The following is a 25328-nucleotide window of genomic DNA, read 5'->3' as shown; positions in this document are numbered from 1 at the left end:
TCTCAGGGAGCCCCACGGAGGGCGGAGTGACAGCTGATCCAGGTGTGGGTCCTGACACTTATACTGACCTTGCGGGGCACTGCCGAAGCACAGAGGCTAGTGCTGAGCTGGGAGGGCCTTCCTGGGGCTTCGGGGCATGGCCCCTGCTGAGGTGAGGCTCTGTGCTTCATGTAGATGTCCAGGTCGGGGGGAGGCAGCACCAGAGCCCAGACCCCAGCGTCAGAGCCCGTGACCCCAGGGCCAGGGCCCGTGACCCCAGGGCCAGAGCCCAGACCCCAGGGAGAAAGGATTTTTCGGAGTAGGGGAAACCTCGTGGGAAAAAAGTGTGGACGGAAGCGGCCTTGGGTTTACCTCTGTCCAAGGAGCAGGGGTCTGCATGGTGCACCAGTGGGGGCATCTCTGGGCTGCTGGAGGCTCTGCCACTGGGGCACGTCCTCTCCCAGCCAGTCTGGAGAAGGCGGCCTGGTGTGGCCTGCTCACTGGTAAGGCGGAGTACCCCCGTGCTGTCGCTGCACTGGGGGGGTGGGGTTCACAGGGACAGAAGGCCTATCATTCCCAAGCCCTCTTCTTTGCCCGAGCCGCCCACTCGCAGAGCAAAGCCACAGAGTCCCGCGAAATCGAAGCGCCTTGAAACGTAGGCGAGGCTGAGGTCTCGAACGCGCTCATGTGACTCCGATGTGGCTGGTTCTCGAGCACCTGCCGCGGATCGGGAAGGGGGAGTGGCGTCTCCAGAATGTCCCGAGTCACGGTGCGGGGACCCTTACGCTCCCTCTCTCTCCCTCAGCAGCCGGATTCAGCTGAAGGCCCAGGAAAGGAGACCGGGAAGAAGAACTCTGTGAAAACGGTCTTCCAGGGGACGGTCGCCAAGACCAGAGCTTGGCTTCAGAGCATTTTTCAGGAGAGCATGTTCTTCAGCTACTGGTCGCAGGTCACGTTCAGATACCGGGAGGAAATCAAGGTGAGCTGTGTGGGGCCAAGGCACTGACGCGGCACGCTGCCCCGTGCTCTGTCCCCAGGATGCACAGCCAGGGCTGGTCGTGCTGCCCACGGTCCACCTGGTGGGGTCCACCATGCCCCGCCCCCCGCCACAGGCCCCGGGGGAAGGTGCTGAGACGCGGGGCCTGCGGGGAGAGGGCTCCCTTTCAGCAAGGACGCTGGCAGTCGGTTTGGCTGGAAAAGGCAGGAAAAGGCAAGAGTTACTTGAAGGGTAAAGTGGGCAGAATAATCCCCCAAGCGTTAAGAATGAGTGAAGCGTGGCTTGTGGTCCATCGACACGAGAGGATTCTCAGTTAAATGCAGTGATTAATAATGGTAAGCTAACACTGATTAAAATGTAGCCGAACATCTACTCTGAGGCAGGTGTGGCTGTTAGCCCCGTCTCACAGAAGAGGTGACGGGGTTGGGGGACATGACGAGAGAGTGGACCGAAGTGCGGGCAGCCCAGCCCCAGGAACTCCCCATCAGAGCTCCACAGCGGGCGAACCGGGCTGTGTTCTTGAAGACTAGCCAGCTGCCAGGACGCAGCTGTAGAGAAGGGATGAGCCACCCAACCGGATGGCCCCCTTAACCCCCTCGACCCAGATTTCAGCAGGTGCTTGCCTCCCAGGACACTTGAACGGGACAGTGGTAAAATCACACAGCTGACCCTGTGCGTGAACAGGGCTGGTGATGCTCGTACGTCTCAGACTCAACCCCTTCTCCACACGGAAGGGGGCATCAATCCAAATGCCTGGAGCACAGAAGTCCTATCACTCACCCTCGGAGGGACAGAGTCTGAGGTCAAAATGAAGAAAACGCATCAATCTTGAGCTTTATTTAGAAATTTCGTTGTTGGTAGTGGGACGGGCAGAGCGCTTCTGGAGCTGTCTGTTTGAGCACCGGGCACAGGGATTCGGAAGCCAGGCGTCTTTCTCACTGTGGAGAAGCAGACGTGGCAGAGGGCCAGGGGCCCGTGGCATTGCTGTGAGCTCATGACCTGGAGGGCTGGAGGGGCTCCCAGCTCTCTCCACTGAAAGGCCTGGAAGTCATGCCGGCCAGGCCCCTGAGCGTCGTGAGCACCCCCAGGCCTGGCTTTACCATCCCCACTAAAAGAAACCTGGGCTTCAGGCAGGCCAGCTGGCCCCACGGCCTGACACCCCTGTGGTAGACAGGGCTCGTGGCGGGGCTCGTGGCAGGCCAGCGTCCCAGACCAGCTCCCGGGACAGTCGCTCGTTTAGCTCCTGGCACCCGGTGACACCGTTTCCAAGCTTTGGCAGCCGTACTGTGCCCGAGTAAGGCACGAACTCAAGGGGAACACGAGTTGGCCGTACGTGGGCACTCCGTTGCATCTTTGCGATATTTCTGTAAATCTAGAGTCATTCCACATTTCTAGAAAAAAGGAAACAGAAGGTCGTCCGAAGGGACTACTAGCCGAATCTGGGACAATTTGGTCATCCGGACGAGTAATGCCGGGACTGGACAACAGACAGCTCACTAATCCTTGAAACATGTTTACAGAAACAGAAAGGGGGTGGGGAGAGAAAGAGAAGTTCCTCGTTTTATTGGAGAATGCAGCCAACGAAGGTGGAGAAAACCGCCGTGGTCACAACCTTCATCTGTAACACGACGGTGATCGTGGACTCCGTCAGGATTCATCCACGAGTGCTGAACTCAGTGGGTGTGAGCGTTAGGAAGCGGGGTGTCGGGGATCTGCTTGTCCTCATGGGAGAATTAGGAGTCAAGTCAGATCGAGAGACAGTCTACAGACAGAAGAATGGACGGCCTCCCCATCACCCCCGTCAGGGGACAGGGTCCCGCCAACACCAACCGCCCTGAGCGTGACGCGTGCACCGTGATCGTGCGGCAGAAAGGGCCACGATGCCAAGAGATTCCTTCCCACGTATTTAGAGGACCACGTGGCGCGGAGCCTGCACCTTCTCTCCCCGTGGTTCTGCAGAGAAAACGCTTCACGAAGGAGACCGAGAAAGCAGCTGTTGAATACCAACAACTGGGGAATCCAGTTGAAGCAACAGGGGTCTCACTGGGCCGTTCCTGCAACTTTTGTTTTATGTTCGGAGTTTCTCGAGCTAGAATAGGAGACAGATACGTTCAGCACAGAGACCAGCTACACGGTAGGAGGAGCATCCCGGCTGCCTGGTCCTGTCGAAGCCCTTCCTTTCCAAAGACCGGGACGGGGATGGCTGCCCTGCCTCGCCACTGACACGGTGACTGAGACGCGGTCACAACCCAGGTGTCCCGTGCCCCTGGAGCTGCCATAACAGTCTTTCCTTTCTCACAGAATTCATCGTGGCCCTTAGTTGTCCTGCGGCTGTCACTGACATGAGGGCTTTTGCAGGTCTGGAGGCGGCTGGTGGAAATAAACTTCCCCGCGGAGTATGGCTGGAAGGAGTCGTTGATGGGGGACCTGGAAGGAAGAATCAAACAGGTAGCAGAAGTCGGGGTGTTCTTTTCAGGAGCACGTTGATGAAGCCAGAGCATTCGTAACATCCTGTAGATACGGAACGGTGCATTTCATGGGTCGTCCTGGTGTGCAAGGGGCGTGGGGTAGACATGACCTTGCATTTAAAAAATTTTGTTAAATGTTTATTCATTTTAGAGAGAGAGAGAGAGAAAGAGGGCAGGGGAGGGGCAGAGAGAGAGGGAGAGAGAAAGAGGGCAGGGGAGGGGCAGAGAGAGAGGGAGGCACAGAATCTAAAACAGGCTCTGAGCTGTCAGCACAGAGCCCGATGAGGGGATTGGACCCATGAACCACGAGATCATGACCTGAGCGGAAGCCGGACGCTTAACCGACTGAGCCACCCAGGCACCCCTGACCTTGCATTTTTGATCCAGCCTTAATAGTTTGACCAAAGGTGATATTCCAGAGAAGAATGAGGGAAAGGGTCTTGCCTCCAGGGAAACCCTGGGTTTATGGAGCAAAGCCCTCCCAGGTGCAGATTGCTTACTAATGGGACAGATTGCTTACTAACCCCAGTGACAAAAATGGGGAAACAAAAATGTTTTCATTTCTTTTTCTTTTTTCTTTTAGAGACAGAATGCAAGCAGGGGAGAGGGAAGGAGGGAGAGGGAGGGAGAATCTCAAGCAAGCTTCATGCTTAGCTCTGCGCCCTGCGTGGAGCTCGCTCCCACGACCCTGGGATCATGACCTGAGCCGAAATCGAGAGTCGGACGCTCAACGAACTGAGCCACCCAGGCGCCCCCATGTCTTTATTTTTAATTAAAGCCTCTGACCCTAGGAAAATCAGGACTCGTTTTTACATGATAGAGTTTAATGTTTATTTATTTTTGAGACAGAGAGACAGAGCATGAACAGGGGAGGGGCAGAGAGAGAGGGAGACACAGAATCGGAAACAGGCTCCAGGCTCTGAGCTGTCAGCAACCGAGCCTGATGTGGGGGGGGCTTAACCGCTTAACCGACTGAGCCACCCAGGCGCCCCTTTACATGATAGAGTTTTATACGCCACGGTCTCAGGGGTCTTTTTAGGAAATTGGAAGCAAGGGGGAAGAATCGCTTATTTTTCAGAGTCTCCCTGCTTCTGCAAGCTGCTGGGCCAGGGGCTTTTTCTGCGAAGCGGGAAGAGAGATGCTGCATCGCAGCCTCGTTTGTCTAATGGCTCCAGTTGGCGGGACCAGGGGACACGGTCGGGGTGGGGTGTGAAGTAAACTCTGGGGACCCGATGCAGTATGGGGAAAGTAGGACAATCGGGGTGCTTTTATTGCACAGAGTATTAGAGCACAGCCCCAAAGCTCTCACACCATCGCCCTGTGTTGCAGGAGAGGCCTCTCGTCCAGATCTCTGCCTTCTGCAGCACCCACTGGGATGCCATGGGGTTAGAAGACAGCGTGTCGAGATGCTTCGAGAAGTGTGTCATTGAAGCAGTGAGCACGGCCTGCCAGGTGAACAGCCTCTCACCGCGTGGGAAACGCGTTTGGGTTCACGGCGGTCCTCTGACATCATCGGCTCGGGGCCGTTCAGTGCCCGCTGGTTCTGAGCCCCGGCTGCCAGTGCAGACATGGGCACCGGGCATCCCCCTTCTAGCCTAGAGGGAGGGTCCCGAAATTCAGTACCCTTGACCCCGAGAGGCCGCTCAGCCTCCTGCTGCCACAGCTAACGCACCCCTCACGGGTGACCCTGAATCAAGCAATCCAGTGCTGTGCCTGTACGTCCTTCTCCTTGCTGCTGGATTGTCTTCTGTTTGTTTTGCTTTTTTGTTTTTAATTTTTTTTGGGTAAGTTTATTTATTTTGAGAGAGAGAGAGAGCGCGCGCGCGCGAGCAGGGGAGAGGCAGAGAAAAGAGAGGGAGAATCCCAAGCAGGCTCCATGCTGTCAGCACAAATCCTGATGTGGGGCTCGAACCCACAAACCATGAGATCATGACCTGAGCTGAAACCAAGAGCCGGACGCTTAACCGACTGAGCCAGCCAGGCGCCCCGGCTGCTGCTGGCTTGGTCTTACCACCTGCTCACACTTGCTTAGCTCGTGTGCAGTAAGAGACCCCAAAGGCTGGCAGAACATTTACGGAAGAAGACGATGAGTTTGGAAAGATTCTGTCAACTCACGTAGGGTTTTTCCTGCAAAGTGGGAAGAGATTCTGCCCCGCCTCGCCCCTTCGGAACAGCCTCTCCCACTCTGTGTGTGGGTGAGCTTAGGGCTTTCTGTACATAAAATCACATCGTATGCAGAGAGAAATCTTTTTACTTTTTCCTTTGCAATCTGGATGCCTTGTATCTTGTTCTCCCTTCATTGGTGTGATTAGAGCCCCCAGTGCAGACGTGCCTTACTTCTCATCTCAGCGTGGACGCCCTCAGTCTTGTGCCCCTGAGCGTGTTGTCGGCTGTGGACTTTTCAGAGACGCCTTTCGTCAGCTTGAGGACATTCCTTCTAGTCGAGAGTTTTTATCGTGGAAAGGCATTAGATGTCTGAACGCTTTCTGTGTCTGCTGAGACGACTGTGTGATTTGTTTTCTCTGGATACGATGTATCACATTAACAAATGTTCCGTGTTATGGGGCATCTGGGTGGCTCAGTTGGTTGAGTGTCCAACTTAAGCTCAGGTCATGGTCTCCCCATTCGTGAGTTTGAGCCCCATATGGGGCTTTGCACTGACAGCTCAGAGCCTGCTTGGGATTCTCTCTCTCTGCCTCTCTCTCTCTTTCTCTCTCTCTCTCATTCAAAATAAATAAACTTACAAAAAAGCACAGATCTTTGGGGCACCTGTGTGGCTCAGTCGATTAAGCCTCTGAATCTTGATTTCAGCCTCGGGTTATAATCTCATGGTTGGGGAGTTCGAGCCCCACATCTGGCTCTGTGCTGATATCCCAGAACCTGCTTGGGATTCTCTCTCTCTCCCTTTCTGCCCCTCCCCTGCTTGCTCTCGCTCTCTCACTCTCAAAAGTAAATAAAACTTAAAAAAAAACCACGAAAACAGGGGCGCCGGGGTGGCTTAGTTATTTGAGCATCCGACTTCAGCTTAGGTCATGAACTCGCGGTTTGTGAGTTCTAGCCCCATGTCAGGCTCTGTGCTGACAGCTCGGAGCCTGGAGCCTGCTTTGGATTCTGTGTCACCCTCTCTCTCTCTGCCCCTCCCTCGCTCATGCTCTCTCTCTGTCTCTCAAAAATAAATAAACATTAAAAAAAAACCCACAAATGTTCTGTGTTAAACCAACCTTTCACCCCCGGGATAAATCCCACTTGGTCATGGTGTATAATCCTTTTTATATGTTGTTGGGTACGGCTTTGCTTCATCCTTTTAAATATCAACAAGTAGCTATTGTAAACAAATCCCTGCTTTTTTCCCACTTAGCGAAACTTTTTATAAAAACTTTGAACCTGAAGAAGGAGGATGTTCCATCTCTCCGTGGGGAATCGGAAGGAGGATTAAAAAGTATATGCTGAACGCATTACAGTTGAGAATCATGGTTTAGGACAGGGTATGCGTATTAACGGCTTTCTCATACTACGTTTGGCCTCCTTCCTGGTAAGTCCAGGAAACCCGCAGCAGGCCGCCGTGAGCCCGAGGAAACGGGTTGTGACGTGCAGGTGCGTCTGTGTGTATTTTTTGCCTCTGTTTCTGCGTCTCTGATGTTTGTCAGGTGAGGACACGGCATGCAGGGAAACAGAAATGCCCTAAGAAAAGGGAAGTATTTTCTTCTCTGGCTTTTTTTGAGGCTTTGTAAACCACAGAGGATTTCTGGAATGCTATTGAACGAGCGGTTTATTTACATCCTTCGAAGGCAAACCCTCCCAAAAAACCTCCCGCATTTCCCTCTCTTTGTTCAGTCTCAGACCAGCATTCTTGAAAGAATCTCCCATCACGACCTGCGGAAATTTGGCAGTCTCGTGTCGGCTGTGATCACCAAGTCCTGGCCAAGGAGCAACAGGCAAGCCGTGGATGATATGGATGGGGTGTTAATGCACCTGCTCACGTGGCCAGACATCAAGCATCTCTTCAAGTTATACGGTATGTCCGTGGGGGGTGCAGGTGTGTCTGTCCCGTGTGCTTGTGTCTTCCTGAGCCCCGGGGTGGGGGACAGAGTATTAGACCTGATACTCGGGCGGGTTGATGTTCGACCAGGGAAGCAGACGGGAGGGAGGAACCCAGGAGGATCCAGGGTATCCTGCTCCGTGGCCCCCGTTCCCTGGGTGCCTGCCATGCCCCAGCTTCACTGCCAGCGTAGGGTCCTTGAAACAGTCCCGAAAGATCCCCGTTCTTGAAACAGTCCCGAAAGATCCCCGTTCTTCAGGCGAGGAAGCCGAGGAGGGGGGCTTGTAGTGTGACTCACCCGAGCTCTCCAACATAAATACCAAGAACTAAAGTCCAAACCCAAGTGTGTCTGACTCTAAAAACCACTCTCTGTTGTTCTGAGATCAGCGTCCACGTCGAAGCCGATGCTGACGACTTTTCACAACAAAATAAATACCGTCTGTTTCTTTGCCCCCACCCCCCCACGCCCCGAGTGTTCTGTGGTCAGAGAGGGGGAGATACGTATTGCCCAAAAAATGTCGTATTCGAGTTTATGTGTAAGTCATTAGATTCAGATGTAGGGCAAGGGCACTGGATTTGGGACAAAAAAATCCCAGTTGGAGGATTCGGCGTCTCTGTTACATCAGAGTCTTGCCTGTCAGTGCTGTTGTGTGCATAAAACAAGGTTGTTGATGGGGGGAGGGGGGGCGGTTCATGAGCCTTGTTGAAAGCTACTCACTTGGAAATATTACATTTGTAACTTTAAAATTACATTTTAAAATTAACGGACACTTTTAGGGGCGCCTGGGTGGCTCAGTCGGTTAAGCATCTGACCTTGGCTCAGGTCATGATCTCACGGTTTATGAATTCGAGCCCCACGTCGGGCTCTGTGCTGACAGCTCGGAGCCTGGACCCTGCTTTGGTTTCTGTGTCTCCCTCTCTCTCTGCCCCTCCCCTGCTTGTGCTGTGTCTCTCTCTCTCTCTCTCTCTCTCAAAAATAAAGATTAAAAAAATAATAATAATTTAAAAAACTAAAACTAAACATTAAATAAATAAAAATTCTGTCCTCTCGCTTGATCTTAAAATTCAAATTCCCATTTTTGCAAGAGAGCCAACCTGTGCAGAATAGCAAACCCTCACATTGACGTGCCTCCGCAAAAACACCCCCTGCAAACCCTCCGGGTCACCCTCGCTGGGCACCCGCGCGTCCCTGGTGCAGGCCACTGTTCCGCTGCACGGATTCTCAACACGCGGGGCTTAAAGGAGACGGTAGTTCCAGAACAACCCTCAGCATGCTGAAGGGGGCCCAGGTTTTAAAAGCCAGAGAAGTGCGGCTCTCCTCTCCTGCCATGGCGGGAGTCACCTTTATGAGCAAGGTCGTTTGGGAAGCCTTCCGGAAAGCAGAATCAGGCTAAGGGAGAGAAACACTTCTGGAGACACAGGGTGGTGACCTTTGCTGGTCTCGCGTGCAGGTGGGGGCAGAATAGCAAGGAGGCCGCGGGGCAGCCCCGTGTCGTGCGGGGGCGGGGGGCGGGGGGCGGGAGCAGGCGCCCGCTCCTTTAACTCTGTTCTCAACCTGCTCAGAAACCGATGAGAAGGTGCTAGCCAACATGACAGAGGATGGCAAGAAGCTGTTGGCCACCGCCGACTCCGTGTTCGTGAAAGTTACCGAGGACCTCCTGGATGGCACTGTCCTGGTTGGACACTTGGAGCTCATCATGAAGCACACCGATCAGTTTCTCGACATCTGGCAGTTAAGTGAGTGTCAGCGGGACCGGACTTGAGGTTCCTGGACAGGGACCGCAGGTGTCGGCGTATTTTGTAGAGGGGTGACCCACATCCTCCTACGATGAGGGGCTCTTCCTGTCGGTCAGTTGAGAGGGGACGGTTTCTAATCCTCAGGAAAATGGTGGGGAAGTGATAAAAGAATGGGCCGGTAAGATCGCCCCGTTTCTCTCCACGAGGCTGGCCTCGTGGGCGTGTGGGCAGCATGGCGGTGCACGTAGCAGCCGCCTCGTCCCTCCCTGCGGCCGTGACCTCAGAGCATCCTCAAAGGGAGCGGGCAGAGGGGCGCCCGGGTGGCTCATTCGGTGGGGCGTCCGACTTCGGCTCGGGTCACGATCTCACTGCTCGTGGGTTCGAGCCCCGCGTGGGGCTCTGGGCCGACAGCTCGGGGCCTGGAACCCGCTTCCGATTCTGTGTCTCCGTCTCTCTGCCCCTCCCCCGTTCATGCTCTGTCTCTCTCGTCTCAAAAATAAATAAACGTTAGAAACAAATCTAAAAGAGAAAGGGAGCTGGCAGAGATGGGTTTCCGCGGAAAAGGATACCCTGGCCCCTCCTACTGGGCTCCTCTCATTTTCCAGAGAGAAAGTGCCTTTCACCCCGAGAGAAGAAGTGGGATGTAAAGGAAGTGTTGGAGTGGAGGAAGGAGGAACTCAAGTTTCTGAAGAAAGAGAAGAAATGCGTCCACAGTCTTCTGAAGCTGTGCGGGGAGGCGAAGCACCTGGTGAAAGGTGACAATCCGGGGACCAAGTGGAGGGTCCCCGGGGCGGGGCAGGGGGGGGAGGGTCCGAGGGGACCATCCACACACGTCACACGGCAGTGTCTACCTTGGAGGGGAGGCATCTCGTGACGTGTCCGTTTTTAACCGCATCGCACAGGCCACCTTGGCCGTTTCGCTGTCTGTCGCTGTGCCTCCGCATGACCTGCCTGAATACCCACCCGCCGCCCTGGTCTCCCAGGCCCGAGCGTTAGCTGCTGCAGAATTACAGAGGGGAGATCCCGCCCGATCTTGGATGCGTTGGTCCACTGTCCCTGTCGCTGTGGACAAGCACAAGGCAGATGTGACTCTGACCACTGGTCATTCTCTGTCTGGAAGCTCTGGCGATCTTTTCGGCCCCACTCTTTGGAGAGTTCATAGTGACGAGCCGAGGTCGGGGTTGCTTTTCCATCCGTCGTGTTGGGCATACGTAGGTCTTCCTGATCTGGAAATCCACGTCCTTGACTCCTGGGAAATTCGCGTGAGCTGTCTCACTGGTACATTTCCTCTGGCGGGAACACGCCCCGTTGGGTCCCAGACCTCCCGCAGCAGCCGCGCCACTTCCGTGGATCTCTTCTTCAACTTTTGTCCCTTTGCTGTTTGCTCTGCTTTCTGAGAGATTTTGGCCCCTTGGCATCCAGCCTTTCCCTTAGCATTTTTCGTCTCAGTTGTCACACTGATTTACAAGAACTTTGATTTTTCTCTAAACGACCCTGTTTCGTGCTGATCTTGCTCCCGTTCACAATCGCGGTGTCTCGTCTTTCTGAGATTATTGTCATTTTCGGCTTAGAGGTTTCCCTTGCCTTCTGTCCCCAGAGTTTCTTGTTTCCTCCAAGTCCTTATGTGGATGTTTTTCTGCCTTTCACGTTAAAGACTTCCCCCGCGCGTCTGGGAATTCTTCCGTCTGTACGAAGAGGGGGAGCCTAGCGAACCGGCTGTAGCCCCTGAGGGTGGTGTAACTGGGCCTCAAGGGCACGTTAGGGCCCGTCCCAGGGGTGGTCAGTCCAGCGTGGGGGGCACAGGCCCGGCGGCCGGGGTCCTGGGGGTGGAGAGACGGGAGGGGCTGGAGGACCGTCTGCCTCTGGTGTGGGTGTTCTGGTCCTCTCTCAGGGTCCTGCTCCTGCCTCCCCTCCTCCGCTGCCCGCGGCGTGTGTCCCTCTCTGTTACAACCCCTCCGTCGTCTTCTGAGGGAGGACATGCGTCCAGGCACGCCTGATTCTCCCGTTGCCAAACTCGCTCCACGTCAGAGCTTCGCTGGCCGGGGTGGAGATGGGCGGGCGGCCTGCTGTCTAGAATGGGGTGTGCGTGAAAATCGGACCTCTTCTCCAGCCTTTCGATCCAGGCCTCCTTACTTGCTCCCTCCTCTCCAACGACCTGTGTGACCTGTGTGTATGCCACCGGGGAATCCCAGCCTGCCCGCTGTGGGCTGGCGGCCCTCGCCTTGGGGCCCAACTCGGCCTTGGCCGTGGCTGCGGGTCTGCTTTTCAATTCCACACCCCCCCCACCCCCACCTCCTTGCTCTGGCTGTGATCTTTTCCGCTCCTCCCAGCCCATCGTGGTTTGTGACTTTTCCAAGACCTTGTCTGTTGTGGCCCTGGAGCGGGTTTGGGGAGGGAGTGAGGCGGGCGATGTCCACACGGTCACATGCGCCCGGAGGTGCCTAGAAGGGACCGTGCTTGCTTTGTTGTGGAAAGTCATGAACAAGCTGGGGCGGGGGGTTGGGGGGGGGGGTTGTGGGGAGACCAGTGGGTCCTTACTGAGGAAGAATGATGGCAAGTGCGTTCACGCAGGTTGCGTTTCGAGCAGTGAGGACGGTAACTATGGGGAAAATAAGGTAGAACGGTACCGCGAGTAGAGGTTTGACTTCTGACGTTCCTTTGTGGTTTCCAAGTGGATCTGGAAGAGGTGATCAGAAAACATGCGGAGGACCTCAACGGTAAACGTCTGAGCGACGCCGTGACCGTGAGGTTGTCGCCCGCCTCCCCGGATGTAAAGAGGACGACGCATTACAGCCTGAGCCCCCAGGTCCAGGAGATGGCCAGGAAGATGGACTGGTTGAAGGACAGCCACCTCTTCCAGGTGTTCTGGGCAGAAGCCGCGAGGGCGCTGAGCGAGCCCGGGGAGGAGCTGGAAGGGCAGATACTCCAGCCTGAAGAAGCGTATAAGTATCTGTACTGCCCTTGCTTCGAGAAGTATCAGGATCTGTATGAGGATCTGAAGTCAGGAGAGATCACCTTTCAGGAGGTCAATGTCGTGTTCAACGACTTTGTGAATAGATACAGCAACCTCACTTCCGAGCTGCAGCTTATGTGTGCCCTAGACAGCAGCGACCAGAGGGACTGGATCGGTGACCGTGTTGGGCAGATCAAGGAGTACCATCACCTGCATCAGGCCGTCAGCTCAGCCAAGGTCATCCTGAAGGTCAAGGACAGTTTGGGCCTGACCGGTGACTTCCGTGTTCTGCACACTTTGCTAAACTTCGTAAGTTACTTGCCAGGGACCCCTGGGGTGGGGGGCTGGGAAGTTGGCGGGGGTGTCTCACGGGCTCTCTGGGTTCTCGAGGCTGGACAGGGTGATTCCACAGCCTGCCCCCAGCAGTTCTTGATTGCACCTCATTCGATGCCAGGTCGTGCCCAGGGCCTTGTTTCCACCTTTGTTTACAAACAGTGTGAGTGCCGTTGGCACTCACTGTTTTCCCGGGTCGGCGTGAGGTTCGAGAACTGGGGAACGGGCGATGACCCTCTTTCAGTAGCCAGGGATTTGGAGGGAGCGATCTGGTCTCGTGGGGCTAGAGAGGGGCTGGAGGGGCAAAAGAGGGGTTTGGTTCGCCCGGCTCTGTGCGTCCCCTGGTGCCAGCAAGGAGCGGTCCGCGGCAGGCTGTCTCTGCTACGGGCAAGAAGCGGGTCCCACGCGACGTGTTCCTTCAGGCGAGCATCGACAGGGTATCCCGTGACCTGCGGTATGGTATAGACGCTTGCGATAGTGGTTAAAGTTTAGCACAAAATTTGGAATTAAAGCGCACGTAACCTTGAATCCCAGCAGCGTGCTGTCGAGTAAGTCACTGCTCTGGGGGTCCGTGTGCTTACCCGTGAAGTAGGAAAAGTAGCAATTTTTTTTTTTTTTTTTTTTTTTTAATTTTTTTTTTTCCAACGTTTTTTATTTATTTTTGGGACAGAGAGAGACAGAGCATGAACGGGGGAGGGGCAGAGAGAGAGGGAGACACAGAATCGGAAACAGGCTCCAGGCTCCGAGCCGTCAGCCCAGAGCCCGACGCGGGGCTCGAACTCACGGACCGCGAGATCGTGACCTGGCTGAAGTCGGACGCTTAACCGACTGCGCCACCCAGGCGCCCCGGAAAAGTAGCAATTTTTACCTGGCTGCGTTCTGGCGTACGTTGCTTGGCGGAACGCCAGGCACGGGGCAGGGTGGTTCCTGTACCGATCCCGGGGACGGCAGGGGGGTTCTGGCGTCTCGGGGACAGGGGCTCCATGTGCCTGCCTCCGGCTCCCGCCGGTCCAGGAAGGGCGGGGATGGGGCCTCCGGGATGGTCGTCGCTACGGTGTCCCGCGCACAGTAGAGCCTTGTCTTGCAGACGGACAACTTCAACCAGTTCCGCCACGAGAAGCTGGACCGGATCAGCAAGCAGCTCATCCAGGCCAAAAAGCTGCTGCAGGACATCACCGAGCCCCGGTGCCAGTGTCTGAACGAGCTGTCCCTGAGGAAGGAGTTCATTAGCTGGGTCCGGGAGGCTCTCGGAGGTACGGCTGTCGGCGTCTGGAGGGAGTGTTCAGATGGCTCGTGGGGCGGGGGGCAAGCCCTCCACTTGCTCCCGTGCTGCCTGAAGAACAGAGATGCTGTCTGAGTCAGGTCAATGCACAGCATTTGCCGCAGCGATTGCCGGCACAGTTTATTTCAGGGCGGTGTTTCTTACGTTCTGGTATAGAAAGCATTTCCTTGGCTACTGTTTTCCCCCCACTCTGGATGCTTGCTGTGAACGGTGGAGGGTCATTTTCTTACAAATCTTGCTCCCTTTTGCTTTTTCCTGGGCTTGATTTTAGCTACAAAACAAGGTGAGCCCTTGTCCGCAGAGAGTTTGGATTACGTCACACTCGTTGGTGTTCTGTGTGTTCCTTTTTGGGCCAGGGGCTTGGCAGCCTTTTTCGTCTTGTGGCTTGGGCGCCTTTGGCAGAGGCGATGCACGGAGGGGAGGAGGGGAGGTACGGAAGAGAGGTGGAGGAAGCAGGGGAGAGGGGAGGCGGCTCTGGTGTGCAGGGGGGAGGCTGTCTCTCCTCCAGAGCCCCATGCTTGCAACCGTGGGCTCCCCGGCCCGCTTTGAGGCACATCCTTTGATTCGTAAGTTGCCCGAAGAGAGGTATTTCCGTCCCTTGATGGTTAACTGTCGACACAGTATTTACCAGCTGAGCCCGCGTCTTTTTTGTGTAAGACGGTGGCGTCATGCAGATTAAATAAAGCGAGGTTCACGGAAGCCCCGTGGGGTGCCTGGATGTCGCTGTGGTTCCATGAGGCCAGGTGCTGACCAGTAGTGTCGACATCAGCTGCAGAAGAAAGATGGCCCCGGATCTGTGCTAAGAGCAGAAAGTCGATAAGCAAGACCCTAAAATTTCAGCAGTATCCGTTTATACCTTACCGAGGATCCTTGTTCGAGGTCAGAATGCCGGGCCGTCCTAGAGCCGCCCCGCACTCACCCCCTCACCTGTCCCCCTCCGCCCCAAGGCGTCCACGAGCTGAAGGTGTTTGTGGACCTGGCCTCCATCTCCGCGGGGGAGAACGACATCGACGTGGACCGGGTGGCCTGCTTCCACGATGCCGTGCAGGGCTACTCCCCGCTGCTGTACAAGCTGGACACGAGCGCGGGGTTCGACGAGTTCATGACCCATCTCGGGGAACTGTGGAGGGCCCTGAACAACGACGCATACCTGCCCCATAAGCTGGTAAGTCTTACTTCTGGCTTCATGCGGGCAGACAAAGCCGCGTGGGCGATTGTGGCACCGCCAGGGGCGTGACTGCGAACTGTGCCACCGGAATGATGGGGTGGATGCGGCATTTTAAAATGATGTTTCTCTTGGGCAGACACCTGGGTGGCTCAGTCGCTTAAGCGTCCGACTTCGGCTCGGGTCACGAGTTCACAGTCCGTGGGTTCGAGCCCCGCGTCGGGCTCTGTGCTCACAGCTCGGAGCCTGGAGCCTGCTTCCCATTCTGTGTCTCCCTCTCTCCCTGCCCCTCCCCTGCTCGTGCTCTGTCTCCGTCTGTCTGTCTGTCTGTCTCTCTCTCTCACAAATAAAACATTAAAAAAATTGTTTTAATGATTTTTCTTTATAGTTTAATTATTTTGAGAGAGAGAGAGTCCACGCAAGAGTGCGGGAGGGGCAGTGAGAGAGGGAGAGAATCCCAAGCAGGCTCTGTACTGTCAGCACAGAGCCTGACACGGGGCTTGAACTCACGAACCCTGAGATCCTGACCTGAGACGAAGTCAAGAGTCGGACGCTCAACCGACTGAGCCCCCTGGGAGCCCCTAAAATGATGTTTAAAACCAGTTTTCCTTCATACATGGAAATGCTTTCTCTCCCTTATCATGTTAGAAAGTGTAATTCAAAATTGCATGTAAATTAAGTACAATTCCTGTCATGCAAAACACTCATGGACGGAAGACTGACATGTGACCAGTGTTTTCTTTTTGAATGGTAGTAACTGTTCCTTAATTCTGTATATCGCTTGGTATTTTCCATATTTTCCATAAATGGTGTAAATTAACGTTTTACATTTATATGTTTGTAAAATATATATTAATTTATATTCACTTAATTCATAAGTAAGGTCTACACCCAACACAGGGCTTGAACTCAGGACCCTGAGATCAAGGGTCACATGCTCTACCGGCTGAGCCAGCCAGGTGCCCCTAGAAATCCATTTTTTATCAGAAAGAAAACGAACGTGGGGGCCCCTGGGTGGCTCAGTCAGTGAAGCGTCCGACTTCAGCTCAAGTCGTGGTCTCTGTTTGTGGGTTCGGGCCCCACGTCGGGCTCTGCGCTGACAGCTCGGAGCCTGGAGCCTGCTTCGGATTCTGCGTCTCCCTCTCTGCCCCCACCCCATGTTGTGTCTCTCTCTGTCTCAAAAATAAATAAAACTTTGAAAAAAAATCTTTAAAACAAACGTGGTAGTTTAAGTAAACCACGTGCACCAGGGTTCGAGCAGACCCACACCGCATCACGTGGCTAGTCTGCAGAGGCCATGTCTGGCCAGCCGCAACCACGGAGGGTGAGGGAGGAAAGGGGAAACAGGACAGGTCGAGGCATCTCCGTTTCTGCCGCTGGAAGCTTACTTGCCCACAAAACATCTCTGCCATAGTTTCTCCTTAGAGCTTCCGGTTGGACTTGGGGTCCCCAGAAGCACACGGGGAACGTAAGGCCACAGTGCCCTTGCTCCATCCGGCCTCACCCCTGCCTGGGGGCCCGGGAGAACCAAGCCTTCCCCCGACCCGTCCACGTGCCCCCGCGTGCTAGCCAGGGCACTGGCCACGGGTGGGGACACGGACAATCAGCCCGTTAGAAAAAGGGCAACACTGTGGGCAGCGACCCGAGCGGGACAGGTGAGAGGACAGCGGGTGAGGAAAGCCTCACCCAGGGCGACTGCACTCCCAGCGGGACACGGGGAAGAGGGGCTTACACCGCGGGAGCAGAGGAGGGGGACCACGGGAAGAAGAGAAAGAAGGTGTCCCTCCTGTCCCAACAGTGCGACTCTGCCAGGAACTTAGAGTGGCTGAAAACGGTGAAGGAAAGTCACGGTTCAGTAGAGCTCACTTCCCTGTCTCTGGCAACGGCCATCAACGACAAAGGCTGCTATATCATCAGGGCCCCCGCAGATGGCCAAAAGGTGAGCCACCCCACGTCCCGGCACTGCTGTGACCTGTACGGGCTGCTGTCACTTGGGGGGGGGGGTGTGTGGGGGGTTCTGCCTCCAGAAAACCAGCTTCTACACTGGCACTTGTCTGCAGATCTCCCCAGACACGGTTCTACAGTTATCCCTTCCCGAGAGCCACGGAGGCCACGAGGAGACGCGAAACTTCTCTTTGGAAGAGCTCAAGGAGCTTTTGAACAAGCTGATGCTGATGTCTGGCAAGAAAGATCACAGCAATGTTCAAGTAGAGATATTTTCCAAGGTGAGGACTCTCACTGCCCGCAGGCCGGACAACTCAGGAGGGTCTGAGTTGGCATTAAGTGATAGGAGGCACTCCGCTTTAAATCTGGGGCGGGGCGGGGGGGGGACAGCGGGCCTGCAGAATGAAGGAACCCGAGTTCAAGACGCCAAGAGATGTCTAAGCCACGACGGGCCCGTTCGGTCGGTGGTCCCGTCTTAGGGTGCGCAGGCTGAATTGTCTGTTAGTTCTCTGCGTCGCAGGGGAGACGGCCGGCGGAGGGGTCCCAGAAGGAGACTTCTGTTGCTTCGATCACTGTGAATCAGCAAGAACCCCCAAATACCAGAAGATTTAGATAGTAGCTCTTGGTCAAAATTAAAAGCGAACGTACCGTTAAAGGAGTATCCGTTTACGTAACAGCCCCTGGCCTCCGTCAAGGGTTTTTTCTTTCAAGGCTATCTGTACCTTATGCCAATAGCCTTTATCCTCAAGAGAGCCCCCTCGGGAGGCTGATTATGTAAAGAGAAGATAAGGCCTCCGCGGCGAGCCCCGCGTGTCCGAGGCCGCGCCGGGAAGCATGCAAAGACCCGAACCCGAGGGGCGCTTCCCCCTCGACTCCCGCGTCGCGTCGCCTCTGACACGGCTCCCGCTTCCATTTGCCACAGGTGTTTTGCAACGTGCAGAGGCTCGTGGAGTCCTTCATAAACCTGTACACTGCCGGGAACATGCTGTTCCGAAACTGGACGGCCCAGGTGCACTGCTCCCCTCGACACGGCGTCTCCATCCAGATGGACTTCCGCTTGGAGCCTGTGGTCCAGCTCAAGGGCAGCGGCTCGGTAGCAGAGCTCTTGGAGGCCGTCAGCAGGCAGCTGGAGCAGTTCCTGGACCGCTGGGAGGCCTTCGTGGCGGAGAAGCGGGCCAAGCACTTTTACCTCAACTACTACACCGCCGAGCAGCTGGTGTACCTGAGCACGGAGCTCAAGAAGGCGACGCCCAGCGATGCTGCCCTCACCATGCTGTCCTTCATCAAAGGCAACTGCACCCCGAAGGACGTCGCGAAGGCCCTCAAGGAGCCCCGCGGGGAGGCTGCCAGGCACGACGAGAAGACGGCGATCCAGGGGCTGCAGGTGATGCTCCTGCGGGAGCTCAGCCTGGAGGGCAAGCTGAGGGCCGTCTTGGAGCAGTCCCTGGCGTGCATGAGCGCCTTCCTGCCCCACTGCCTGGACCTGGAGGCCCTCGGCCGATGCCTGGCCCTCCTGGGGTGGATGCGCGGGTGCCCCGTGGAGCGCCAGCTGCCCAAGGGCCTGCACGTCGGCCGGCCCAACCTCATCGTCTGCGGCCACTCCGAGGTCTTGCTGGCCGCGCTGGCCGTCTACATGCACACCCCGCAGCAGCCCCTGCCCACCTTCGACGAGGTGCTGCTCTGCACCCCGGCGACCACCTTGGAGGAGGTGGCTCTGCTCCTGCGCCGCTGCTTGACCCCGGGCTCCCGGGGGCAGGGCGTCTACAGCCTGCTGTACGCGGACCTGCTGAGCTACGAGGTGGCCAGCCAGGCGGAGGCGCTCTTCCTGAGCCTGTGCTCACGGCCGCACCACGAGGACTTCCAGCTGGTGATGGTGTGCGACAGCGAGCGGGAGCACTGTCACCTGCCCTCCGCCTTCAGCCAGCACAAGGTCCTGGTCACCCCCCAGGCGCCCCTGCGGGACATCCAGGCCTACCTGGCGCAGCATTTCCAGGTCCCCGCGCACACGCCGTCGGCCGCCGACGTGTTCCGGGACCGGACGTGCGTGGGCATCGTGGCGTCCAAGCGCGCGGGCGTCGGTAATGACCACTGCCGGGGTGGGCGGGCCCCTCGGGTCGCAGGGGCCATCCGACGGCCCTTCCCCCTGCAGCGGGGGCGGCTCGGATGGAGCCCTCTGCAGGCGGGGACACGGAGTCTCAGGGAGGTTTTGGCTCCCTGAGGGTGTGAATCGGGGCGATGGTTTATTTCATCCGTTCCAAATTTTGCACGGAGAAGCGACTTGCAACAAATCTTCCTGGTCCACGGTCCTGCCGCCTGATTTCCATACTCTAACGTTTCAGGGAAGTCTCTCTATGTGGAGAGATTGCACAGCAAACTGACGATGAAGCTGAGAGGAGAAAACGTGCCCCTTAAAGTCATCCGATTGATCGACCCTCAGGTGGATGAGAACCAAGTACTGAGTTCCCTCCTGCCTTTCCTGAAGGCCCACTATCAGACCAGACCCATGATATTCCACTTTGACGTGACCTCTTCGGTAAGTGCCCCGGGGTCTTGGTCACGCGGCCGCTTCGGGAAGGTCAGCGTCCTCTTCCCACGCGTATTGATACTCAGTATCACCGCGTCCAAGGACACAGCACGACAGTCCTCGGGGCTGGGAGGACGGGCCGTCTTCTGTCTAAGCGCTCCTACACCTGTGTGATTCTGTCTTTAGGTGCAGACCGGACTTTGGGTGTTCATTTTCAAACTCCTCATCCTGCAGTACTTAATGGATATAAATGGGAAAATGTGGCTCCGGAACCCGTGCCATTTATACATCATTGAAATCCTGGAAAGGACCCCAGCCATGCTCAAGATGCCTTCCAAACGGGTGTGTACCACAGGGCATTTTCACGTCTCTGCACCGGTACGCCCACTGCTCCCTTAGCGAAGCAGCTGAGCACGGTGTTCGTAAAGACAATTCAGTCTTTAAAATTATTTTTCTAATGTCTGGAATGAAAGTACCGTCATCTGTTATCAGTATCTTATGTTTGTTTTGTTCACTTCGGGATTCATGCTGTTTGCGTTAAATGCCAGCGGTGCTCGCAATGCAGTAAGTTCGTCTGCTGGACACGGTCCATCTTTCTTAATGCCAGCCAAGATGGGAAGGAGGCTTTTGTCATGTACATTTCTTTTTTTTTGAGAGAGAGAGAGAGAGAGACAGCGACAGCGTGTGCAAACCGGGGAAGGGCAGGGAGAGAGGGAGAGAGAGAATCTCAAGCAGGCCCTATGCTCAGTGCAGAGCCCGACATGGGGCTCGATCCCACAACCCTGGGATCATGACCTGAGCTGGATGTTCAGCTGACTGAACCATCCAGGCGCCCCCTGTCTTGCATACTTCTAAACGAAAGGGCGGGCATCTTGCACACGCGTGTGCACACGCACACACACGTGCTTAATAGAGATTTTGTTTCAGGGGGCGCCTGGGTGGCTCAGTCGGTTGAGTGCCCAACTTCAGCTCAGGTCATGACCTCACCGTTGGTGGGTTCGAGCCCTGCGTCGGGCTCTGTGCTGACAGCTCGGAGCTTGGAGCCCATTTTGGATTCTGTGTCCCCCTCTCTCTCTGCCTCTCTCTCTCTCTCTCTCTCTCTCTCTCAGAAATAAATAAAGATTAAAAAAAAATTGAGAGATTTTGTTTCAGGAAGTCGGGTAGAAAAGACTCACCAGCTGAGAAGGTAAGTTCCCACGATGCCTCAGCATAAAAAAGAAAGCAGTCTCGTGTACAAAGGAGGCTGCGGAAATCAGTTGACGCAAAGTAGTTGCTCGTAAAGGCCCGTCCAGTGCAGACCGCGTGAAGGGTTAAGGTGCAGAACGATGGTTCGGGAAAATGGAGCCATATGCCTTTTCTTTGTGTCTCCCCTTTCCAGAGTACACACGGCCCCCAGTTCAGTTTTCTCGACATCTTCCCAAGAGTCACCTGCCGGCCTCCCAAAGAAGTGATCGATATGGAGCTGAATCCCGAGGAGAACTGCAGAGATCCAGGGATGGACCAGGGAGTGTTCCAAAGCGAGACTTTCCAGAGGCCTTACCAGTATCTGAGACGGTTCCACCAGAAAGAAAACCTGGACTCGTTCCTGTACCAAGAAGGCTGTGTGGAAGGCACCCCTACGGAATGCCTCCAGTATTTCCTGATTTACTGCGGGGTGATAGATCCATCCTGGTCAGAGCTCCGGAACTTTGCCGGGTTCCTCAATTACCAGCTCCGAGATTGCGAGGGTTCCCTCTTCTGCAACCCAGACGTAACTGGAGACACACTGGGGGGCTTCAAGAACTTTGTGGTCACCTTCATGATCTTCATGGCAAGAGATTTCGCCACACCAACCCTTCACACGTCCGACCAAAGCCCAGGGAGGTACGCGGTCCCCATGGATGGGGTCAGGGAGGAAGATCTCGCCCCTTTCACTCTCCGGAGGAGGTGGGAGTCCGAGCCTCACCCGTACGTGTTCTTCAACGGCGACCACACGTCCATGACATTCATAGGCTTCCACATCCAGCCCAACGAGAACGGCAGCCTTGACGCGGTGGATCTCTCCAGCAGGACGGTCATCAAGAAAGACGTCATGGCGATGGAACTGTACCGGGGGCTGTCACTCCAGAGGGTGCCCTTCAACGTTGACTTTGACCAGCTGCCCAGGCATGAGAAACTGGAGAGGCTGTGCCTGGCGTTAGGGATCCAGTGGCCCATGGACCCCGATGAAACCTATGAGCTCACAATGGACAACATGCTTAAGATCCTTACCATCGAAATGCGGTTCCGGTGTGGGATCCCCGTTATCATCATGGGGGAGACCGGCTGCGGGAAAACCAGACTCATTAAGTTCCTCAGTGACCTGCGGCGTGGGAGCACCCAAGCTGAAACCATGAAGCTGGTCAAGGTCCACGGAGGAACGACGGCAGAGATGATCTACTCCAAAGTCCGGGAGGCCGAGGAACTCGCTGTCTTCAACAAGGAGCAGCATCAGCTGGGCACCATCTTGTTTTTCGATGAAGCCAACACAACAGAAGCCATAAGCTGCATCAAGGAAGTCCTGTGCGATCGTACCGTGAACGGCCAGCCCCTGGCCAAGGACTCGGGCCTGCACATCATAGCCGCCTGCAACCCTTACCGGAAGCACTCGCAGGAGATGATCAGCCGCCTGGAGGCGGCCGGTTTGGGGTACAGGGTCAGCTCGGAGGACACGGCGGAGAAGCTTGGCTCCACCCCTCTCCGGCAGCTGGTGTACCGAGTCCACGCTCTGCCGCCGAGCCTCGTCCCCCTGGTGTGGGACTTCGGCCAGCTGAATAACACCGCCGAGAAGCTCTATATCCAGCAGGTCGTGCAGAGGACAGTGCACTCCGTCGGGGTGGACGAAGCCCAGATCCGTGCCATCACGGAGGTGCTTTCCGCCTCGCAGAGCTTCATGAGGAAGAGAGGAAACGAGTGTGGCTTTGTCAGCCTCAGGGACGTGGAGCGCTGCGTCCGAGTCTTCATGTGGTTTTACGACCACAGCCTGATGCTCCTGTCCAAGCTGGACGCCTTCCTCTGCAGGGCCGACGTGGACCAAAGCGGCTTCGAGAGAGATCCCGTCCTCTGGTCCCTGGTGCTGGCCCTCGGGGTGTGCTATCACGCCTCCTTAGAACAGAAGGAGTCCTACTGGAAGACCATCTGCAGGCTCTTTCCGGAACCCTACAGCGACAGCAAGGTCGTCCTGGAGGAGATAACTCGAACTCAGGATCTCTTCCTGGATGGCGTGTCTTTGCGGAAAACCATCGCCAGGAACTCGGCTTTGAAGGAGAACGTCTTCATGATGGTCATCTGCATCGAGCTGAAGATTCCTCTCTTCCTGGTGGGGAAGCCCGGCAGCTCTAAATCTCTTGCCAAGACCATCGTGGCGGATGCCATGCAAGGCCCGGCGGCCCACTCGGACCTCTTCCGCAACCTGAAGCAGGTCCACCTGGTGTCGTTCCAGTGCAGCCCCCACTCCACCCCGCAGGGCATCATAAGCACCTTCAAGCAGTGTGCCCGCTTCCAGCAGGGCAAGGACCTGCAGGAGTACGTGTCCGCGGTGGTGCTGGACGAGGTGGGGCTGGCCGAGGACTCGCCCAAGATGCCCCTGAAGGTGCTGCACCCGCTCTTGGAGTACGGCTGCATCGAAGACGATCCTGCCCCCCACCAAAAGGTTGGCTTCATAGGCATTTCCAACTGGGCCCTGGACCCCGCCAAGATGAACCGGGGCATTTTTGTGTCGCGCGGCAGTCCCAGCAAGAAGGAGCTCATGGAGAGCGCCAAGGGAATCTGCTCCTCGGAGCCCCTGGTTCAGCAGAGAGTGCAGGGCTTGTTTGCGCCCTTTGCCAGAGCCTACGAAATGGTGCGCAGGAAGCAAGACAAGGAGTTCTTCGGGCTCCGTGACTACTACAGCCTCATCAAGATGGTCTTCGCCAGGGCGAAGGCTTCTGACAAAGAGCCTTCCCCGCAAGACGTCGCACAGGCCGTCCTCCGCAACTTCAGCGGCAAAGACGACATCCACGCGCTGGACATTTTTATGGCCGCCTTGCCTGAGGCGAAGTGCTCAGAGGCGGTCGGCACCATACAGCTGATCGAGCAGAACATGCGCGGCCACCTCCAGAAGGCGGCGGGCAGGGAGCCGGACGAGTCCGAGTCCCGCTACCTGCTCGTGCTGACCAGAAACTACGCGGCCCTCCAGGTCCTGCAGCAAATGTTCTTCAGGGACGACCAGCAGCCGGAGATCATTTTTGGCTCCAGCTTTCCCCGGGACCAGGAGTACACCCAGATCTGCAGGAACATCAACCGGGTGAAGATCTGCATGGAGACCGGCAAGACGGTGGTGCTGCTCAACCTCCAGAGCCTCTACGAGAGCCTGTACGACGCGCTCAACCAGTACTACGTCTACCTGGGAGGCCAGAAGTACGTGGACCTCGGGCTGGGGACCCATCGGGTCAAGTGCCGGGTCCACCCCGACTTCCGGTTGATCGTCATCGAGGAGAAAGACGTCGTCTACAAACAGTTCCCCATCCCGCTCATCAACCGGCTGGAGAAGCACTACCTGGACATCAACACCGTTCTGGAGAAATGGCAGAAGAGGGTCGTGGAGGAGCTCAAGGCCTGGGTGGAGAGGTTCGTGGATGTGAAAGGCCAGCACTTGGCAGGCGGACACAGATACAGCCCTTCGGAAGTCTTCGTTGGCTACCACTCGGACGCTTGCGCCTCTGTGGTGCTGCAGGTCACGGAGAGGCGAGGCCGCGGGGCCTTGACCGACGAACTTTACCAGCGGGTGTGCGAGGAGGCCAAGTCGATACTGCTGGGCTGTGCCACACCGGACGCCGTGGTCCGCCTGGGCGCTTCCTCCCTGGGCCTGTTCACCGCCCAGGCGCTGTCTCGGGAGTACTACCGCACACAGCAGCACAGCTCCTTCGCGGACTTCCTCCGGGCCCAGCTGCGCACGGCCGTCCCCGAGCGCCACCTGGAACGCCGCATCGTCTTCACGGAGGTGATTGTCTCGCTACGCTTTTACCCGGGTCCCCTTTCACCCCAGAGGTCTTGGATCCCTAGGGTCCAGAACTCAGGACTCCTTTCCAGGCCGTGCGTAGGAGGGGCGCCTGGGGGAGGGGGGCTCGGTCGGTGGAGCGGCCGACTTCGGCTCAGGGCACGATCTCACGGTCCGTGGGTTCGAGCCCCGCGTCGGGCTCTGTGCCGACGGCTCGGAGCCTGGAGCCTGTTTCGGATTCTGGGTCTCCCTCTCTCTCTGCCCCTCCCCCTCTCATGCTCTGTCTCTCTCCCTCTCTGTCAAAAGGAAGTAAACGTTAAAAAAAAATTACAAAAAAAAAAGGCAGTGCCTAGGAATCACAGATGGCTACGTTGAGACTCCACTTTCTCTCCATGGAGTGTGAGAGGCCCAGATCCTCAAAAAAGTTCAAGCCAGGCGAGTCTCGAGTGCCTGCTTCCGCGCAGTCCCCTGCGCGGAGGGTGACGCTGTGGACAACGTTCGCTTCAGCAAAGGAAGGGACACCTTCCAGTACTGGGCTGAGGGCACTGAGAACATAGACGTGCGTTGGCACGCTTCTCGGCCTCGGTCAGCATACAGCGCAAGACTCGTGAGCAGGTCCCACGGATATCGTAAGACAGTGCTATCCGTGGAGGCAGGAGGGGGCGACGCAGATCAGGGTATGAGGTCAGAGGACCCGCCAGCCGATCGTGACGTGTGGCTGGGACGGTAGTACAGGCACAGAGCCCACTTGAGCCGAGCTGTCAAGGTGTGAAATCGCTCCGGGGACCGGTCGCTGTGCAGCGTGAGGTTCGAGGACGCGAGGACCGAGAGATGGGGTTGAGATGCCATCGGAGAGACTTCACGGCGGGTCTTATCAGCGACGCCGATGAGGGGGTCTGCCGTAGAGACGG

At 56.4% G+C, this 25328-nt stretch overlaps 1 protein-coding gene across 3 annotated transcripts in view; it reads left to right on the top strand.

The window, feature by feature from the left end:
* RNF213 (ring finger protein 213) overlaps positions 1 to 25328 on the top strand; it is a 105141-nt gene that overhangs the window by 37501 nt on the left and 42312 nt on the right. For 2 of the 3 annotated variants that reach the window (XM_058703593.1, XM_058703594.1), the window contains 15 exons: positions 785 to 958; positions 3335 to 3424; positions 4774 to 4896; positions 7279 to 7459; positions 9047 to 9220; positions 9826 to 9975; positions 11893 to 12482; positions 13594 to 13759; positions 14736 to 14953; positions 16752 to 16892; positions 17014 to 17178; positions 17820 to 18975; positions 19237 to 19430; positions 19608 to 19763; positions 20800 to 24420. In XM_058703593.1, the coding sequence (XP_058559576.1) occupies positions 785 to 958; positions 3335 to 3424; positions 4774 to 4896; positions 7279 to 7459; positions 9047 to 9220; positions 9826 to 9975; positions 11893 to 12482; positions 13594 to 13759; positions 14736 to 14953; positions 16752 to 16892; positions 17014 to 17178; positions 17820 to 18975; positions 19237 to 19430; positions 19608 to 19763; positions 20800 to 24420 (7299 nt within the window). The remainder of the gene's footprint in view (positions 1 to 784; positions 959 to 3334; positions 3425 to 4773; positions 4897 to 7278; positions 7460 to 9046; positions 9221 to 9825; positions 9976 to 11892; positions 12483 to 13593; positions 13760 to 14735; positions 14954 to 16751; positions 16893 to 17013; positions 17179 to 17819; positions 18976 to 19236; positions 19431 to 19607; positions 19764 to 20799; positions 24421 to 25328) is intronic. The other variant, XM_058703592.1, reaches the window with a different exon arrangement.

The sequence above is a fragment of the Neofelis nebulosa genome, chromosome 16 (assembly GCF_028018385.1).
Source record: "Neofelis nebulosa isolate mNeoNeb1 chromosome 16, mNeoNeb1.pri, whole genome shotgun sequence".
In the NCBI taxonomy this organism is placed as follows: domain Eukaryota; kingdom Metazoa; phylum Chordata; class Mammalia; order Carnivora; family Felidae; genus Neofelis; species Neofelis nebulosa.
Note: the sequence above shows the minus strand (reverse complement) of the source record. Positions and strands in the feature narration are given on the sequence as shown.